At 38.3% G+C, this 21,591-nt stretch overlaps 1 protein-coding gene across 27 annotated transcripts in view; it reads right to left on the bottom strand.

Moving 5' to 3' along the window:
• The window catches only part of Ppfia2 (PTPRF interacting protein alpha 2), a 513,258-nt gene that overhangs the window by 186,956 nt on the left and 304,711 nt on the right, over positions 1-21,591 (bottom strand). For all 27 annotated transcript variants that reach the window (XM_060377987.1, XM_060377984.1, XM_060377986.1 and 24 more), the window contains one exon: positions 1,307-1,471. In XM_060377987.1, the coding sequence (XP_060233970.1) occupies positions 1,307-1,471 (165 nt within the window). The remainder of the gene's footprint in view (positions 1-1,306; positions 1,472-21,591) is intronic.

Raw genomic sequence — 21,591 nt, 5'->3', positions numbered from 1 at the left:
ATAATTCATTTATAACTTCTTTGCCATTCAAATAAAAAACAGTCAGTACTTTTGTGACAGCAAGGAGTATTATTGACTTGCGTTTGGAACTGCTTGTCATTGATGTGTGAATGTCTAGGACTCTGAACCCTTTAGTCATAAAGAGAATGTCTTACTTTGTATGACAGATCTCTCAAGGATATTGACACAAAGCAAATATTCTATAAATTTTTGCTGAATTTCATTAGTGTATGTTTATGACAAAAGGAAATATAATAGAAACTAAATATATGTAATTATTTGGTACTATACTTGAGGTGGTTATTTGTATAACATGTATTTTTGTCTTCTTCAAATTTTGATGATTTTTTGCCTCTCATAGCCAAAATGAAAATGACATATAAATTCTTCTTAATAATCTAGAAGACAGAATTGTTATCCTTGTGTAGACATTTCACATATTCCTTTGTTCTAACAACTATTTGAAAGACTAATGATAATAATATGTAAGCATATAAATATTAAATGAAACAAAATTCTGCATGCTCAAAACCTACAAATAAACTGGCTATAATTCCTAGTTTGAATTTTAATACTCAGAACTTGTCATATAGATCATTACAAAGTGCCCCAGTTCTAGCTATACTAAATCCTAACACTTTTCAATTTTTAAAATCACTTCTTTGAACTTTTATAAAATTGAAATTGTGTCATAAACCTTAACTAATCTCTAAAGGATATTCTCTCCAGATTGCCTTCTATTTTCCAGTAGAGCTTATTTGAATAGCAGCTAAGAGAAGCTTATAGCTATGCTTGCAAAGGCTGAAAAATGAGTTTTCCTTCTAATACGTTATGTTGTTACAGGCAGAAACTGTCACCATGTGTATTGGAAATGAAGATATTAGCAGCACTGCCACATGGAATATAAATGTCTAAAACTTAAAGCATGCCCAAATTGCACTTCAAAATACATGTGATTTTGGGTTACATGACTTTCAGAGAGAAGGAGATGGGGAAATGGCAGAGACAGAGACAGAGACTGAATACTATTACATAATAATAGATTCCAAATATCCCTCTGGGCCAGGGGTGTAAGGTTATAAAATGAGATCTAAATCTGACAAGCTGTACGTTCAGTGATATAAATAAAAGAATGTGGTCACGAACTCTGTCAATCCACAAGCAGTCACTGAATTAAAAAACTTTTTTTTCATAGCTCAAAAGTGTGTTTTTGATCTAATTTACTTGTTCATTTGTGAGAAATTAAGGAGCTTCCAGCTAATAACAGAGGCACAGTTCAGTCTGAAATCTCATATCTGTACTATACCTTTTCATCCAAGGCCTTGTGGTGCTCAAACAAAGATTTCAGGGCCTTGAGAACCTCCACTTCACTGGACACGCCAGAGGGAGACTGTGCTTGCCGCTTCACCACCGTCATTCTCAGGGACCTTTCATGTCGGGACACAAGGCACTCCAAGTGCTCCAGTAACAGCTGTGGGGTCAACAGAGAATGTAGTTGTCACATGAATAAATCTGACCGGCACTTTTTTAAAGTATGACAAGTTTTTACAGCACCCAGGACCAACCCTAGAAAATACAAGAGGAAAAAGAAAAGAATCACCATGCAGTTAGCTTGATGTTTGTAAAACACATTAAAGTGAAACTGCCCTCAATCACGTGGCAAATCACTGAATAATAATAATAATAATAATAATAATAATAATAATAATAATGACTGTATGTTCTTTTAACACAGTGGTTCCCTGTGTGTGTGGGGGGGGGATGGGTGTTTTCCTTTTCTTTTTTTTTATTAATTATAATTTCTTTACTTTGTATCCCAGCTGTAACCTCCTCCCTCATCCTCTCCCAATTCTGCCCTCCCTCCCACTTCTTCCTTCTCCCTCCCCCAGCCCACTGATAGGGGAGGTCTTCCTCCCCTTCCTTCTGACCCTAGTCTATCAGGTCTCATCAGGAGTGGCTGCATTGTCTTCCTCTGTGGCCTGGTAAGGCTGCTCTCCCCTCAGGAGGAGGTGATCAAAGAGCAAAAGAGCAGGCCAGTGAGTTCAAGTCAGAGACAGCTCCTGTTCCTTTTACTATGGAACCCACTTGGAGACTGAGCTGCCATGGGCTACATCTGTGCAGGGGTTTGAGATTATCTCCATACATGGTCCTTGGTTGGAGTATCAGTCTAAGAGAAGACCTCTGTGCCCAGATGTTTTTGGTTCTGTTGCTCTTCTTGTAGAGCTCCTGTCCCCTCCAGGTCTTTCATCTCTATCTTCTTTCATAAGATTCCCTGCACTCTGCTCAAAGTTTGGGCACAGCGGTTCTCAACCTTCCGAATGTTGTAACCCTTTAATACAGTTCCTCTTGGGTAGTGACCCCCAACCATAAAATAATTTTTTATTGCTACTGCATAACTAATTTTGCTACTGTCCTGAATCATAATGCAAATATCTGTGTTTTCCAATGGTTTTAGGTGACACCTGTGAAAGGATCATTTTGAGCCCTACAAAGGTCACATCCCACACCTTTAAACCTGTGGAAATCAAAAATTTGAAAAAAATGTGTATGGGCTAAGAGGTTAGCTATTAGACAGAAGTTATCCCTTAAATAAAAACAAGTACAAAATAATCTAATATAACGTTTTATTAATTCTTTTGAGAATTGTCAGACTGTGTCAGGATGTTTACTTTTTTAAATAGGAGCGTTATATGTGCTTGCTGTAGTGTAAACTGCCTAACAGCAAGAACCTGTTATGTATTTAGGTTCCAGCCGTTTGTTCCTTAGTGTATTTGGATAGCAGCTCAGCTACGAATACAAATGTCAGGAAATACACTTTGAATTCCTAAGACGTAAAAAAGTGAAGTCAGTTTCCCTGTGTATGTACTCACCAGTGTCAAAGTTCAGGACAGACTATGGGTACTTTGAGTTAATTCTTAAAGGATTAGGCTAATTAATGTGGTTATATCCATATGAATGAATGTTTCAGCCAAACGATGTTCATAGGAAAACAAACACTACAGTTCAATTTTCCTGAAATGTAAAGGGAGGTGTGTAGATTCAATTAATATTTGTATACCTTACATCGCCTGGTGCCAGGATAGGAGGAGAGGCATATGGTATAATGTAAACTTGATGGAACATAATGAAATATTATTCTACCACCACAGACAGCTGTCTCTGGAGGCCTCCTAAATCTTATCATCACCCTGCTTTCTTTAGGAAAGTTCTTCACACTGCAAATTCTACTTTCCTAACATAGAACACCAAGAAACTACAACTTTCTGCCTCTTTTTTCTTTTTAAACCACAGAGCTTTTTACTAATTATACATCTTTGCAAGTTAGAAGCCTTCTGATGGTGTGTGTTAAAGCATCCATTTTGATCCATGGTACTGCAAAGGAATTCTGATTCAGTAGGGAACTGGGAAAACAGTCAACTTTTTCTTCAGCTTTTGCAATGAGTTTCTGGACTTTGGTGTTGAAAACACGGACTACATATGTTACTTTTTGAAGAAATTCTACTAAAAGAAATATAATAATAATCCTTACTGCCTGTAAAAAGTAACCATTTAATATGACTGCAGTGAATGCAGTTTCCACATTCATTATCCTCTCTTGAATTAGTGCACTAACAGCTTATTTGATGGAACTGAAATTTCCACCCTTTCATTCATCGGGTTATTACTCCAAACTATTACATTTAAAATAAAAGCTAGGCTCTTTGTGCTTTTGCTCAAGTCCCTATTGTCTTTTTATTTAGCCAGAAGTAAGAGTTCTAACATGTATGTCCTAAGTGGAATCGAAATTACATGAACTCACTTCTTTTTCTTTTTTTTTCTCAATTTATTTTTATTTTTTATTAATTACAGTTTATTTACTTGGTATCCCACTTGTAGCTTCCTCCCTCTTCCCCTTCCCATCCCACCCTCCTTTCTCTTCTCCATCCATGCCCCTCCCCAAGTCCAATGATAGGGGAGATCTTCCTTCCCTTCCTTGTGATTCTAGTCTATTAGGTCTCATCAGGAGTGGCTGCATTGTCAGGGAGTGCAGCCTTACCAGGCCACAGAGGGAGACTTCTTTTTCTTACACAGTCATTCCCATTGGCTTTGTTGCAGCATTTGTGCCTGGAGTTTTGCTTAGCTTTGTAAGATAGTAGGTATCTGTCACTTTTTTTTTTAACTAAGCTCTTTATTATTTGTAACTTAAAACACCCCTTTCAGTTACCACCAAGACCTTATCAGTCCACAGTCTGTTACTTAGGGTTCATCAAATATCACTTCTCAACATGATTCTGTAAGTCCTAATGTTATTGCTTTCTTTCCCCACTTTGCATTTGTTCCTAACTAACATTTCTATCCAGGTGTACTGCATTTGAATAAGGAAAGGATGATTTTTTTTCTCTACTTTGTGCACTTCTGAATCATCAATCCTCACAAGATTCTATACAATTCACTATCATTCATATTTATTGGATGAATTAAAGCAGCAACTTTTATATTTATATTTATAAGATTTCTCCTTCATTATTTTTTTTTCGATACAGTTTCTCTGTGTAGCCGGGGCTGTTCTGAACTTGCTTTGTAGGCCAGGCTGGCTTTGGACTCACAGAGATCCACCTGCTTCTGCCTGTCTGACTGCTGGGAGTACAGGTGTGTGCTACCACATCCAGCTAAGAATGTCTCTTTAGAGAACTGGTTGTTTGGGATATTTGCACTGGATAGGTTTTGCTAAAGTAAATAACTAATTAATGTGATAATAAAATAAAATATCTTCTATGGCATATGGAGGAGAAAGAGTTATGTAAGCAATTACCCATGATTTCTTTAAGTCCTAGGCTGTGAACAAAAGATTTTTGGCTTGAGTCATTACTGTTAAAGAATATGTTGAAAAGCGTGAGAGATACAAGCACGAGGAATTAAACTTTGAATTACAGTGAAAAAAAAAAGAAAGAAAGACATGATCAGCAGCAGAATGGTTTCAAGAACCAGAAATCAGGAGCCCCAGAACTAACTGCACCATTTAACCTCTCTTTGAAACCTGAATGCCCACAAATTTACTGTGAAAAACTGATAGCAGTGTTAGTTCCTTTCATCTGAAACTGCTGTTGTTAAAACTTCTTTTTCTACCTCACCTTCCCTACTTCAATACTGCCATCATCTGGTTGTCCTGTTTCTTGCCCTTGATCTCTGATGCAAGGGCATGGTCTGCTGATTTCATCATTTAACTCAAAGACATCCTCACCCTCTCATGATCCTAGTGATTCTTACTAAACTCCTTACTTGAAGTTATTAACATTCTTTTTCCCTTAGCCACAATGTCAGGTACAACCATACCAGGGATCTACCAATATAGATATATTTTTTCCCATCATCCTTCTCTCATCTCCTCCGTGTCCTAAGTCCACTGACAGAAGGTCCTCTTCCCCTTCCATCTGACTCTAGTCTATCAGGTCTCATCAGGACTGGCTGCAATATCCTCCCTTGTGGGCTAGCAAGGCTGCTCCTCCCTTGAAGGTGGGTGTGGGGGAGAAGGTCAAAGAGCCAGCCACTGAGTTCATGTCAGAGACAGTCTCTATTCCCCTTACTACGGTACCCAATTGGATGCTGAGCTGCCATGGGCTACTTCTGAGCAGGGGTTCTATGTTATATCCATGCATGGTCCTTGGTTGGAGAATAGTTCTCAGAAAAATACCCCTGTACCCAGATATATTTGGTCCTTGTTGCGCTCCTGTCCTCTTCAGGTCTTATTAACTCCCCTTTCTTTCATATGATTCCCTTCATTCTTCCCAAGGTTTGGTTATGATTCTCAGCATCTGTTTTGATACACTGCTAGGTAGACTCTTTCAGAGGCTCTCTATGGTAGGCCTCTGTCCTGTTTCTTGTTTTCTTCTACTTCCAATGTCCATCCCATTTGTCTTTCTAAGTGAGGATTGATCATCTTACCCCAGGACCTCCTTCTTGTTTAGCTTTTTAGGTGTACAGATTTCAGTATGTTTATGCTATCTAATAGGTCTAGTATTTACTTATAAATGAACATATAGCATGTGTGTCTTTCTGCTTCTGGGATACCTCACTCAGGATGAGCTTTTCTAGATCCCACCATTTGCCTGCAAATCTCATGATTTCCTTGTTTTTAATTGCTGAGTAGTATTCCATGGTGTAAATTAACCACAGTTTCTGTATCAATTCCTCAGTTGAGGGACAACTAGGCTATTTTCAGCTTCTGGCTATTACAAATAAAGCTGCTACAAAAATGGTTGAGCAAATGTCCTTGTTGTGTACTTGAGCATCTTGTGGATATATGCCTAGGAGTGGTATAGCTGGATCTTGAGGAAGCACTATTCTTAATTTTCTGAGAAAGCGCTAGATTGATTTCCAAATGTACAAGTTTAGATTTTCACCAGCAATGGAGGAGAGTTCCCCTTTCTCCACCTCCTCTCCAGCATGTGCTGTCACTTGAGTTTTTGATCTTAGCCATTCTGATGGGTGTAAGTTGAAATCTCAGGGTCGGTTTGATTTGCATCTCTCTGATGGCTAAGGACATTGAGTATTTCAAGTATTTCTCTGCCATTCTATATTCCTCTATAAAGAATTCTGTTTAGCTCTGTTCCCCATTTTTAGTTGGATTGCTTGATTTGTTGCTTTTTAACTTTTTTTAATTCTTTATATATTCTGAATATTAGCCCTCTGTCAGATATAGGGTTGTTGAAGATCCTTTCCCAGTTTGTAGGCAGTCGTTTTGTTCTGACGACAGTGTCCTTTGCTTTATAGAAGCTTTTAGTTTCATGAGGTCCCATTGCTCTTAGAACCTGTGCTGTTGGTGTTCTGTTCAGGAAGTTGTCCCTGTGCCAATAAGTTCTAGGCTCTTCCCCACTTTTTCTTCTAACTGATTTACTGTGTCTGGTTTTATGTTGAGGTCTTTGATCCACTTGGACTTTAGTTTTGTGCAGGGTGATAAATATGTATCTATTTTCATTTTTCTGCTTATAGACATCCAGTTAGACCAGCACCATTTGTTGAAGAGGCTGTCTTTTTTCCATTGTATGGTTTTGGCTTCTTTGTCAAAAATCAAGTATTCATAGGTGTGTGGGTTTATTTCTGGGTCTTCTATTTGGTTCCATTGATCCACCATTCTGTTTCTATGCCAATACAATGAAGTTTTTATTACTATTGCTCTGTAGTCCAGCTTGAGAACAGGGATGGAGATACTTTCACAAGATCTGTTGTTGCACAGGATTGTTTTGGGGATTGTGTTTTTATTTTTCCATATGAAATTGAGAATTTTTCTTTCAAGGTGAAGTTTTGTGTTGCTATTTTGATGGGAATTGCATTGAATCTGTAGATTGCTCTTGGCAGGATGGCCATTTTCACTATGTTAATCCTACTAATCCATGAGCATGGGAGATCTTTCCATCTTTTGATATCTTCTTCAGTTTCTTCTTCAGAGACTTGGAGGTTTTTGTTTTGTTTTGTTTTGTTTTTTCAAACAGATCTTTCACTTGCTTGGTTACAATCACACCAAGGTACTTTATGTTTTAAGTGGCTATTGTGAAGGGTGTTGTTTCCCTAATTTCTTCTTCAGCCTTCAGGAGGGCTTCTGATTTTTATTTTTATTTTTTTAGTTAATTTCCTATCCAGCCACTTTGCTGAAGGTGTTTATTAGCTGAAGGAATTCTTCAGTTAAATTTTTGGTCACTAATGTACACTATCATATCTTCTTTGTAGAGTGATACTTTGACTTCTTCCTTTCTAATTTGTATCCTCTTGATCGCCTTTAGTTGTCTTATTGCTTTAGCTAGAACTTCAAGCACTATGTTGAAGAGATATGGAGAGAGTGGGCAGCCTTGCCTTGTCCCTGATTTCAGTGGGATTGATTCACATTTCTCTCTATTGAGTTTGTTGTTGGCTATAGTTTTGCTGTATACTGCCTTTACTATCTTTAGGTATGTGCCTTACATCCCTGATCTCTCCAAGAGTTTAAACACGAATGGGTGTTGGATTTTGTCAAGTGCTTTTTCATCATCTAAGGTGATGATCATGTGGTTTCTCTCCTTCAGTTTGTTTAAATGGTAAATTACATTGATGGGTTTATATATATTGAACCACCCTTGCATGCCTGGGATGAAACCTACTTGGTCATGGTGGATGATATCTTTATGTGTTCTTGGATTCAGTTTGCCAGTATTTTGTTGAGTATTTTTGCATCAATGCTCATAACAGAGATAGGTCTGAAGTTCTCTTTTTTTGTTGGGTCTTTGTGTGGTTCAGATATCCAGGTGACTGTGGCTTCATGGAATGAGTTTGGTAATGTTCCTTCTGTTTCTATTTTGTGGAATGGTTTGAAGAGAATTGGAGTTATCTCTTCTCTGAAGGTCTGGTAGAGTTCTGTGCTAAAACCACGTGGCTCTGGGCTTTTGTTGGAAAGGAGACTTTTGATGACTGCTTTTAGTTCCTTGGGGGATATAGGACTATTCAATATTTCTACCTGATCTTGATTTAATTTTGGTAAGTGTAATCTATCAAGAAAATTGTCCATTTCTTTTAGATTTTCAAATTTTGTGGCATATAGGCTTTTGTAGTAAGACCTAATGATTGTTTGGATTTCCTCAGTGTCTGTTGTTATGTCCCCCTTTTCATTTTTGATTTTGCTGATTTGGACAGTTTTTCTCTGCCTTTTAGTTAGATTGGCTAAGGGCTTGTATATCTTGTTGATTTTCTCAACTGTTTTCTTTGTTTCTAATTTATTGATTTCTACCCTAAGCTTGAATATTTCCAGCTGTCTACTCATCTTGGTTGTGTCTGCTTCTTTTTTTTTTTTCTTTAGGTCTTTCAAGTGAGTTATTAAGTTGCTTGTATGCGATATTTCAAATTTCTTCTTGAAGGCACTTAGTGCTATGAACTTTCCTCTTAGCACTACTTTCCTTGTGTTCCATAAGTTTGGGTATGATGTGCCTTCATTTTCATTGAATTCTAGGAAGTCTTTAATTTTTTCCTTTATTTCTTCCCTAACCCAGCTCTTATTGAGTAACGAGTTGTTCAGTTTCCATGTATGTGTAGGCTTTTTGCTGTTTCTGTTGTTGTTGAGGTCTAGCTTTATTCCATGGTGGTCAGATAGGATATAAGGGATTATTTCAATCTTCTTCTATCTTCTGAGGTGCTTGGTGACCAACTATATGGTCTCTTTTGGTGAAGGTTCCATGAGGTGCTGAAAAGAAGGTACACTCTTTTGAATTTGGGTGAAAAGTTCTGTAGACATCTATTAGGTCCATTTGATTTATTTCCATATTAGCTTTTGTGTGGATGATCTTTCCCTTGGTGAGACTAGAGTGTTGAAGTCTTCCACTATTAAGGTGTTGGGATCAATGTGTGATTTTAGCTTTAATAATGTTTCATTTACAAATGTAGGTGGTCTTGTATTTGGGGCATAGATGTTCAAAATTGTGATGTCCACCTGGTGCAATTTTCCTTTGAAGCGAATGAAGTGCCCCTCCTCATCTTTTTTGATTTATTTTGGTTGAAAGTCTATTTTGTTAGATATTAGGATAGCTATCCCAGCGTATTTTCAGGCTCCATTTGCTTAAAAAAACATTTTTCCAGCCCTTTACTCTGAAGTAGTGTTTATCTTTGTTGCATAAGTGTGTTTCTTGGATTCAGCAGAGTGTTGGATCCTGTTTCCTCACCCATTTTGTTAGTCTGTGTCTTTTTATTGGAGAGTTGAGTCCATTGATGTTGATAGATAATATTGACCACTGAATGTTAGTTCATTTTATTGTGGTGTTGGTGATCTTACTGTGATTCATTGCTTGTTTTCTTTTAATTTTTGTATGGACATTATCTATATCCTATGTTTTCTTGTGTGTACTTGTTTTTGTTGGATTGGAGTTTTCCTTCTAGTATCTTCTGTAGGGCTGGTTTACTGTGTAGATATTGCTTAAATTTAGTTTTGTCATGGAATATTTTGTTTTCTCCATTTATGTCAATTGAAAGCTTTGCTGGTATAGTAGTCTGAGTTGACTAAGGTCCCTTAAAGTTTGCATGACATCTGCCTAGGCCCTTCTGGCTTTCATAGTTTCTGATAAGAAATCTGGTGTGATTCTGATAAGCCTACCTTTATATGTTACTTGGCCTTTTTTTCTTGCTGCTTTTAATATCATTTCTTCATTCCCTAGATTTAGTGTTTTGACTATGATGTGATGTGAGGAGTTTCTTTTCTGCTGTAGTTTACTTGGTGTTCTGTAGGCCTCTTGTATGTTTAAGGACATCTCTTTCTTAAAGTTGGGAAATTTTTCTTCTATTATTTTCATGAAAATATTTTCTGGACCTTGGAGCCTGGAATCTTCTTTTTCATCAATTGCTGTTATCTTAGATTCTGCCTTTTCATGGTGTCTTTGATTTCTTGGATGTTTTGTGTTTGGGACTTTTCTGATTTTACTTTTTCTTTGAGAGAAGTATCAATTTTTGAGAGTATATCTTCAGCACCAGAGATTCTCTCTTCCATATCTTGTATTGTGTTGGTGATGCTTACCTTTGTGGTTCCTGATCTTTTCTCTAAGTTCTCCAGCTCCACGGTTTTCTTTGTTCGTGTTTTCTTTATTGATTCTAATTCTGTTTTCATGCCTTGCACCATTTCCTTCATCTGTTTGAATGTGGATTTCTGTCTCTCTATGATGGCCTCTATTTTTTTGTTTGTATCCTCTCTACTTATGCCTCTATTTGTCTGGCTATATTTGCCTGTGTTTCTTTGAGAGCTTTGTTCATTTCCTCTATATTTGCCTTCACTTCTGTGGCTAATTCTTTGAGAGATTTGTTTATTTCCTCTTTAAGTGCCTCTATTTGTGTGACTATTTCTCTGAGAGATTTGTTTGTTTCTTCTTCATGTGCCTCTAATAACTGGATAAGCATAGCTTTACAGTCATTTTCCTGTGTTTCTGATTGATTTGGGGGAAGCCATGATGTCCTGATTTTTGTTGGATGTTTTCTTTGGCCCACCTCTGGCCATTTGTTTATCTGTACTCTTCACTGTTTTTTCCTGGATTCTTCAGTTCAGACTTTCTCTGGTGTCTGGAGGATTCTTCAGGAAGTTAGAGAGGTCCAGTGGCTTCAGTGTGTACATTGGTGTTTCAGCTGTATCTGTGGGAGGAAAGTCTGTGGGCGCAGAAGGACAAATGCAGGCAAGCTTGTACATGGAAGTGTGCCTTGAGGGACAGGGTGCTAGAGAATGTAGAAGCATTGATAGGGAGGGAGGGTCGACCTTGCAGGTGCTGAAGGTGTTCACAGGTGCTGGTGATGATTGCGGCACAATTTGCTTGTGGAAATTCTCTGGATACCTCAGTGGCCTACAGGCTACTGGTATTCTGCTCTGACTGAGCTCCAGGAGTTATTTGCCTGAACTCCATTGGTAGACCTGCAGAGCAGGGGCTTAAATGTCCCAAGAATCCCTGTGTTTTCCAGAGTGGATGTGTGGGTGTCTGGCTGCTAGGTTAGAAGCACTCTGGATCTGAGCTCTGTAGGCAGAGCGTGAGGGTGAGAGAGTGAGGGTGCGCTCACTCTCTGACAGGTCAAATCGGAAGGCACAGGGGTTCCCCTGTTCTCTATTCTCTGTTTTGGACCTGCTGAGTCAAATGCAGGTGTATGAACTCTGTCAGCTTAGTGGTGCTGCAGGGGCCAAACTAGGGAGTCAGCTGCAGCCACAGAACTGAGAGACCAGTCCAGGTAACTGCTGAGAAGTCCCGGGGAGCCACAACAGTGGTCCACAGACCTAGGTGGCCCAGCACCTGGTGTACCTGGGTGGTTTGTTGGGTCTGCTGGACTTTGGTGTTGTACAGCCATCTGTCCACCATGGAAGGATTTGACAGCCCATACAGTCACTGGCTGGGAAGCCCTGCAGATTCCCTATAGCTGCTCACAGACCCAGGACCCAGAAGGATTGTACCACGGATCTGGGGCTTGGAAGGCTGGTACTGCTGGCAGCCATTGCTAAGGTGCTAGGAGCCCCACCTCTGCTGTCTCAGTCCACAGGCAGTGGGTTCTGTGCTAAAAGTCTCTGGCAATGTGAGCAGGCTCCTCCTCTGAGGAGGGATGCCCAAAAAAGGGAAGTGCAAGGGGTTTGAATGTTCGTCACTCTCCGTCCCCAAAGAAGTCTGCAGGTGACCTGAAACTAAATGGTCTCAGCTCATGTGATGTCCCCTCTCCTTCAGGAAGCCTCAATGTCGATTTTCTGGCTTCAGCTGCCCCTCCACTAACCAATTTCAGAGTTTCAGATCCTCTGCCTTTCAGACACTGTGCATGCTGGTCTCTACCATCGTGGATGCTCCCACCACTAACTATTTTAATTGGCATGGTCTACTCTTTTAGAATTTCAGGTTCTGAGTGCACTCCATTGTGGCAACTATGTTTTTGTTGTTGTTGTCAGAGGTGAGTTTCTTTGCTATAGTTGTAGTAGGTGTTTGTCTTCATTCTGAGGGTAACCCTGTTATTATGTCTTGGTACATCTAGATTATGTGGGCTCTAAAAAGGCCCAGTGAAAAATCTTTGAAACTCACCACTTTAAACCTTTGCTATTAAAATAATAGTGGAGAAACTAAAGAAAAACAGAGATTAAGAGATATCTGAGCACATATTAGGGCAAGCCTCTGTCTTACAAAGTCACTTGGAATATATTACTGTAAGTGTCTAAAGCTGCCACAATGATCAAATTAGTCAGCAAGCTGGAAGATAGAAAGTTTGCTTATACTGAACCTAAGACAGGAACGGATGTAGGAACCAACTTTTGACGAGAAAAGGGAACAGACCTACAGTCAGCCTGCCTCCCTAGTGAAAATGATCAAAGTCAAGACTACAGATTTCAAGAAAGAAAATTACTTGAAGTGAATCATACACTCTGGTTTTAAGCATCCCCTCCTACAGAGCTAAAGAAGAAACTCTTTAGTAAGTGCCTGGGAAAGCAGTCTCTATCAAAATGTCCTATGACCAAATGAAAAAAAAAAAAAAAAAGGATATGCATTTATAGACTTTCTTTCTTGATGTAACAGGAAGATGACAAAGGAACTTTAGATTATCTTAATAACACTGAGTTGGGGGAAGAAAAGTCAGAAGAGAGTTGTCTGATGCTACAAGAGAAGCAGATAGCCAAAAGTCTGTCAAAGATCTGTGTAAGGACATCATTGACAAACTTTTAAAAGAGTCCTTTGATACCTCTGTTCACCTAAGGATAGTCAGTGAGCATGGAAACCAAATCCCTCAGAGGGTTTGGTTTTGTACAGTTCAATAAAGGAAGATGTTGAAGCTTCTCAGGATACTAGGTTGGTGGCAAAAGTAATGGGAACAAGGGTACCATGACCTGGGCAAAGCCTAATGGAAGACAGTGGCTTGACGGTTATGGTAGCTATAAAAGTGGACCTGTAAAATAAGCTGGTGGCACAGGAAATGAGCACAGATGTGATGGCACAACTTTGGGAAAACATGGAGAGTTAGGGAGTTTCTCAGTAAAAGGGAGGGAAGACCACAGCACATAGAGATCATACTGGCGATAACCTAGAACCCCTGCACAGACATAGCCCATGGCAGCTCAGTCTCAAAGTAGGTTCCCTAGTAATGGGAACACGGACTGTCTCTGACTTGAACTCAATGGCTGGTTCTTTGATCACCTCCCTCTGATGAGGGAGCAGTCTCCCAGGTTAGAGAGGAAGACAATGTAGCCAGTCCTGATGAGACCTGATAGCCTAGGGTCAGGTGGAAGGGGAGGAGGACCTCCCCTATCAGTGGACTTGGTGAGGGACATGGGAGGAGATGAGGGAAAGAGGATGGGATTGGGAGGAGATGAGTAAGGGGGTTACAGCAGGGATACAAAGAGAATAAACTTTAATTTATAAAAAATAAATTAATTTAAAAAACAAAAAAGAAAAAAATTGTTATAGTTTCTTTCATACATAGATTGTTCTCTTCCATGTGAAAGATACAATTCTGTTTCTTTGTTGTTTGTCTTTTGTCTGCTGAAGTTTTAGCTGGAGCAATATGACAGCTGTAGGTCAAGGGAATGCAAATTTGAAAAAAAGAAGTCAGAGTAGCTGGATACATGATTAACTGAAAAAAAATCTGTAACCCTCCTATATACAAATGACAAAATTAGAATGAAACCAGGAAACCAAAAACCTTCCATAATAGTCCCCAAAATATGTAAAATATCTAGGGATAACTATAACCAAACACATAAAAAACTTGTAAGATTAAACACTTCAAATCTTTGAAGAAAAAAAATTGAAGATGGCATAAAATGGAGAAGAGATCAGAAGATAGAAAGCTCTCCTGTTGGTATAATGTTCTTTTAAAATGTATATGCCTTACCCTTGTTAATTCAAATGCTCATTTCCCCACCCCCAACTCTCTGGTTTCAATCTGGATATTGCATTGTGATACTCACTATAAACATCCTGTCTCAACTCTTGTGTAAACAGGACACAAATAAAGCAACTAGATACACTGTTGTGCAATGGGAGGAGCCAGAGGACAGGAAAGAGGGGAGGAGCTAGAGAACAGGAAGGGGTGAGAAGGAGGAGGAGCTCAAGGAGGAGAGCACGAGGAGAGCAGAGCTGGAGGAGAGATCTTGGAGGATGTGGAGCATGAACCAGAACTAAGATTTCACAAAAAGCAAGTATAATATGGGAAATCTAAATGTTAGGAAACTGAGGGCTTGGAGGTTTAGGAGGGAATAAATATTGCCCAGCATTGTGTTCTAGGTTAACTAAAAACCCAGTCTCTGTGTGGTGATTTGGTTATACAGCTGCTGAGGATTAACAGCAGCGTTACAAGAAGATAAAACAATAGTAAATATTAATAACTTTCTACAACACTCTCCCATGCTATTGGACCAATAAGATTAACATACAAAAATGGCCATCCTACCAAAAGCAATCTATAGATTCAGTGTAATCCCCATCAAAATACTAAGACAATCTTTACAAAATCCTTGAAAGGACAGTTCTCAAATGGGAAGAAAATAATGCAGGATGGCTACAACAATCTTAGACAATTAAAGAACTGCTGGAGGTATCACCATCCCTAATTTTAATTTGTACTACAGAGGTAATGTATTAAAACCCACATGGTCTTGGTATGAAAGCAGACATATTGATAAATGCAACCTAACTGAAGCCCCAGATGTAAATCCACACACCTTTGAACACCTGATTTTTTATAATGAAGCTAGAAATACACACTGGAAAAAAAAAAGTGTCTTCAACAAATGGTGCTAGTCAAAATGGATGTCTCATGTAGAAGAATGTAAATCACTGTGTACAAAACTCAAGTCCAAGTGGTTTAAAGACCTCAACCTAGGATCAGATAGATTGAACCTGATAAAAGAGAAAATGGGGAATAGCCTTGAACACAGGAGACGGTTTTCTGGACAAAAAGAAAAAAGAAAAGAAAAAGAAAAGAAACATCAATAGTGCAGGCACTAATATCCACATTTAATAAACAGGACCTCATGAAACTGAAAAGTTTCTAATGGACACCATCAATAGGACAAAGCTGCAGCCTACAGAATGGGAAAATATTCTTTCAAAACTTGCATTTGATAGAGGACTAATATCCAAAATACATAAAGAACTCAAGAAATTAGATATTAATAAAAATTCCAATTAAAAAGGGGTTACAGATCTAAACAAAGAATTACCAATAGAGTAATCTCAAATGGCTGAGAATCAAAGAAATAGTCAACGTCCTTAGCCATCATGGAAATGCAAATCAAAACGACTTTGACAACTCATGCTGATGAGGACTTGGAGCAAGGAAACATTCTTCCATTTCTGGTGGGAGTGAAAACTCACAGGCACTATGGAAATCAATATGGCAATCCCTCAGAGTTGGGAATCAATCTACCTCAGGCAATGATATCACTCTTGTGCATTTACTCAAAGGATGCTTTATCCTACCACAAGGACACTTGCTCAGCCATGCTCCCTGTGGCTTTATTCATAACAGCCTGAAACTGGAAACAACCTAGATGTTACTCAGCAGAAGAATGAATAAAGAACATGTGGCTAATTTACACACTGGCATATGACTCAGCTGTTAAGAAAAATAAAACTATGAAATCTGTATACAAATGGATGGAATTATAAAAGATCATCCTGAGAGAGAAAGATAAATATGCTATATATGGTTAGGTAAAGAAGTTTCTGGACGATTCAGGTATCTCTCTGAGGGGAGAAACAGAATGGACTTTAAAGTTGTACTGAGGGCAGGTGGAGACAGAGATGGAAGAATCAGGTGGTGGGGGGCAGTGAAAATGGGTAGAAGGACAGAGTGCAGGAAAGATGGCTAGAATTGGTGTGACATTTAAGGGACAGCATGGAAAGATTTGTAGCCAGGAAAGATTTCCAGTGGTTTTATTAGATTGAATTCAAATGAGTTATTTGCCAAGGTGGTCCTATAGAAATTCCCAAACAACCTAGACTGTTCCTAAGACAATAGGTTGCTCTGTGCAGATAACAACAGAAACTGTTTCTGAGGACAACACCCACACAACTCACTGAACATGAAGAAGTTGAGCTAGTTCCTACATGGAGACCTCACCTCCATATTCTAGTCTCTTTGGTGAGGAAAAGTGTTCTGTAGGCTATTATGAGGGAAATGTAGATACCAATCAAGTCACAAAGCCTATGACATACAGTCTCTTCTGCCTGCAAAATATGCTAGGGCAGTGGCAGCACAGAACTTGTGGGAGTAGCCAACCAATGACTGATTTGACTTAAGGACCACTCCATGACAAGGAACCCACATCAGACACTGCTTCACTAATCAACAAACAGAGACTAGGTAGACCAGAGACCTAAGATAAACCCAAGCACTATTGAACAAAAACAAAACAACAACAACAACAACAACAAACAAAAACAGTAAAGAATAAAGTGATTTCTAATGATTTTCTGCTGTGCTTATAGGTCACCGTCTTGTTCAGTCACCATCAAAGATGCTTCCTTTGGCAGTAAATAGGAAGAGATGCAGAGAAACCCACAGTCAGACATGATGCAGACAGATTCTAAATGGGGAGGTCTCCATCAAATCCTTCAGAGCTTAGGGAATTATGCGAAAGAGGAGCTAGAAAGAGTGTAAGAGTCAAGGGAATAGAGGACAACAGGAGATTATGGCACCCTGAATCAAATTTGCAAGGTGCATATGAGTTCACAGAGACTGAAACAGCAATCACAGGACATAAATACTTCTACACTAGGTCCTCTGTGTGTATATTATAGCTATTAGCTTAGTATTTTTATGGGACTATGAGTACAAGCGTGTTTCTCCTCTATTGCCTGCTCTCGGGACATTTTTGTTGGTTTGGTCATCTTTCATTGTCATCTCTTAGAAGCCTGTTCTTTTCTAATGAGAGACAAAAACAGAGAGGATCTTGTGGGGAGAGAAAGTGGGGAAGTTTTGGTAGGAGTAGAGGTAAGGGAAATGATAATCAGGATGTATTATATGAGAAAACAATTTATTTTTACTAAAAGAAAAATGACGACTCTTAAAAATAAAACATATTATTCCAAAAAAAATAAAAAAGAGAAACAAGTAGTTTCTGTTGTCTGTTTTATGATTGATTTATTTATGATACGGCCTTTTAATGATGTTCTAAGGTAGTTTACAATCACATGGGTTTCTTAGAAAGCCATAAAGACAATATTTCCACATCTAGAATCCAATTAATATGATAGTAACATGAACTGTAATTTTTAAATTTGTATTGCTGCATATAATGTGCAAAAACAGTATTTCCTAAACACATCTTTTTCATTTTCCCATTTATGCTCAAAAATAAAACTCTAATGTGATATCACAAGTTTTGTTTCAGTAACTTTGGGAATTATTAAAAGAATAAAATGTTGAGACAAGAAAAAATAATTCCTGAATTAAACTGATACATATAATTATATTTGTGTAATAATCTGGATTTATATTGACATCAATCAGTATCAGGAGGTTATCATTGTTTGCTCCAATACTTGCTTCAAATACAAAATTCAGTGGTTCTCCAGGTTAGACTCCATACCCAAAAGTAGGTGGTCCATGCAAAACAAACTGAATATTATCTGTGGACTCTTTTTTGTATTTGCTTTGCTTGGGCTTTCTTTTTCCTTTCTTCATTCCTTCATTCCTTCATTCCTTTGTTTGTTCGTTCCTTCCTTCCTTCCTTCTTTCCTTCCTCTCTTTCTTTCTTTTTCTTCCATCCATCCATTTTCTGTTTTCTTTCTTCCTTCCTATCTCTTTCTTCTTTTTTTTCTTTTGTTGTTTTGTTTTTCTTTCCTTGTTTGTTTTGATTTTTGGCTTTTATAAAGTTTTATTTGTTTGTTTCTTTTTTCATTTTTATTTCTTTCTGTTTGTTTTTGAGAGCAATGAAAGAAAACATAAATTTAGGTTGGTAGAGAGATTAAGAAGATCTAGGAAGATTCAGGGATAAAAAAGCATGCTAAAAAATTATTGTGTGATAAAAAGTTTCACTGGTATTCCAGACTAAATACTTATGTCGAAGTAATTAGTTCTTTTATTATAAGGTATAAGGGAATGTGAAAAAAAAAGATGACTTTAGGAGTCAGGGTGATCACTGGTCATAAGAGCACTCGTGAACACCATGTAAAATGATATAAATGGCCACGGGCATCTCTGTTATCACGTTCCTGGGTTTGAGGTGTGGGGTGAGGAAGGATAAGAGGATTGTTAAGCTTTGCTGACTGCTAGTGGAGAAAAACAAACAAACAAAACAGAACAAAACAAAACAAAACAGATCTCATGAGAGGTTTTTGACTGAAGGAAATAAGGTGGGTGAATGGCACTGGACATTCTCTGGCTTCTATAGATGCAGAGATGACCATGAATTTCTGAACATATGTGAGGACACATACACATCATACACCACAGAGAGAGATAGAGAGAGAAAGAGAGAGAGAGTAACAGAAAGAGGGAGGGAAGGAGGGAGGGAAGGATGCGGAGAGAGAGAGAAAGAGAGAGAGAATTTATTTTAATTTAGAGGTAATTTCCTTAGAGATGGTCAAAGCAACACTGTTTTCTTTACTCCCCAGAAAATTTCCTTTGATATGGTCCTCATTCATGCACTGGTGAGTATATTGTTAGAAAGGAACTTATTCAACACAAACTTTGGTAACTCGAGTTTTCTAGGAGAAAAGACTTTTCTAGGGGAAAAGTCCAGAGATGTTGGTTCTAACATGGACTCTGAGCTCCCTGGGGATGAAAGAAATTCTTTGAATGGCACAATCTATATAATATTACTATCAAATAAGAAGGATGGGGCTATTTTATAATGTATGAAGTCTTACAACAATAAGACAAGAAAATGTAATAAAAGCAAAGCTAGAAGGAAAAGAAGTCAAAGGCTCTCTGAATGAAAGCATTTTAAATTTTATACTTTTGTGTTGGATCTTGATACCAATTAGATTTTAATAACAAAACTTGTTTCTAATATTGTCATTCACAAATGGCATTCAAATAGACCTACATACTGCCGTTTAGACTAGTTTGTCTATTTTCTGATCACATAGTTCAACAATAACATATGAATGTCAGAATCATTTAGCTACAATGTTCTGTATGACCTTACAGAAGTCAAGAATAGATTGGATTGGTGAGATCAATGGCTTAGGTGGATCTTAGTAACAATGGATCTATTTTTATTTAACACAACTCCTGCTCTAAGGCTCAAGAAACATCATAGAATAAGATGCTCAAAGATCTTAAGAACCACATTACCAGAAACTATAGTAAGAATTTGTATCTCCTAGAAATGATAGAGAAGTCATGTGCATGATACCTCAAAAATATGCCTGCCTAAACAAGAGCTGCACAATAACAATATCAACAGGCATAGTAACATGGGAAGGGTAAGTCTTTTAGAGTCACATCCCTAGAAAGAGTATTATAGGCAACTGGTAGATGGGAAAAGAGAAAGAGTTGGCCTCTCAAGGGAGAGAGATCTAGAATTGGCTATCCAATACAAAGTGAAATCACATACATATAACTTTCACTAAAGAGATTCAGTAGATTAAGAAACAATAATAAGTACTCTCAACCTAGCATTAAATGAAAGGAGGGGATATGGGAGAAATTGTAAGGAGCACAGGGAAGAGGGAAGTGATGTAAACATTTTAGTTAAAAGAGTTAATAAAAATACTTTAGTCTAGGTGCTCTTATTTTCAGGTCACTCAATATCTTCACTCTTACTAGTATTTAACATACTTAATTTTCCTAATATGTATTCCTGACTGTCATATTGGAACAACGGTTGGAGAATGTATGTCCTATAGTCCTAGCTTGCTTCCTTCTGATGTGATAAAACACTGACAAAAGAAACTTGGGGAATCAAGATTTCCCTTCTGGATGAGAATTAAGCATCTTCTCTAGGGTACTCCTTGTAGTTTAGCTTCTTTAGGTGTACAGATTTTAGTATGTTTAGCCTATATTATATGTCTAATAACCACTTATGAATGAGTACATACCATGTGTATCTTTTTGCTTCTGGGTTACCTCACTCAAGATGATCTTTTCTCTTTCCCAACACTTGCGTGCAAATTTCATGATTTCCTTGTTTTTTATCCCTGAGTAATACTCCATTATGTAAATGTACCACAGTTTCTGTATCAGTTCCTTCAATGAGGGACATCTAGGCTATTTCCAGATTCTGGTATTACGAATAGAGGTGCTATGAACATGGTTGAACAAATGTCCTTGTATACTTGCACATATTTTGGATATATGCCTAGCAGTGGTATAGCTGGATCTTGAGGAAGCACTATTCCTAATTTTCTGAGAAAGCGCCAGATTGATTTCCAAAGTGGTTGTACAAGTTTACATTTCCACCAGGAATGGAAGAGGGTTCCCCTTAATCCACATCCTCTCCAGCATGTGCTGTCACTTGAGTTTTTGATCTTAGCCATCCTGATGGGTGTAAGGTGAAATCTCAGGGTCGTTTTGATTTGCATTTCCCTGATGACTAAGGACATTGAGCATTTCTTTGTGTGTGTGTGTGTGTGTGTGTGTGTGTGCGTTTTATTTTTTATTTTATTTTATTAATTACACTTTATTCATTTTGTATCCCCCCATAAGCCCTTCCCTCCTCTCTTCCCGATCCCACCCTCCCTCCCCTTTCTGCATGCATGCCACTCCCCAAGTCCACTGATAGGGGAGGTTTTCCTTTCCTTTCTGATCTTAGTCTATCAGTTCACATCAAAAGTGGCTGCATTGTCCTCTACTGTGACCTGGTTACCCTGCTCCCCCCACAAGGAGTGGTGATCAAAGAGCAGGCCAATCAGATTATGTCAGAGGCAGTCCCTCTTCCCATTACTATGTAACCCACTTGGACACTGAACTGCCATGGGCTACATCTGTGCAAGGGTTCTAAGTGTTTCTCTGCCATTTGATATTCCTCTGTTGAGAATTTTCTGTTTAGCTCCTTACCCCAATTGGATTATTTGAGTTTTTGCTTTTTAACTTCTTCAGTTCTTTATGTAGTCTGGATGTTAGCCCTATGTCAGATATAGGGTTGGTGAAGATCCTTTCCCAGTCTGTAGGCTGTCGTTTTGTTCTGTTGACAGTGTCCTTTGCTTT

Source organism: Meriones unguiculatus, chromosome 2 (assembly GCF_030254825.1).
Source record: "Meriones unguiculatus strain TT.TT164.6M chromosome 2, Bangor_MerUng_6.1, whole genome shotgun sequence".
Classification (NCBI taxonomy): domain Eukaryota; kingdom Metazoa; phylum Chordata; class Mammalia; order Rodentia; family Muridae; genus Meriones; species Meriones unguiculatus.
The sequence above is the reverse complement of the archived record's forward strand: the minus strand, read 5'-3'. Positions and strand labels throughout refer to the sequence as shown.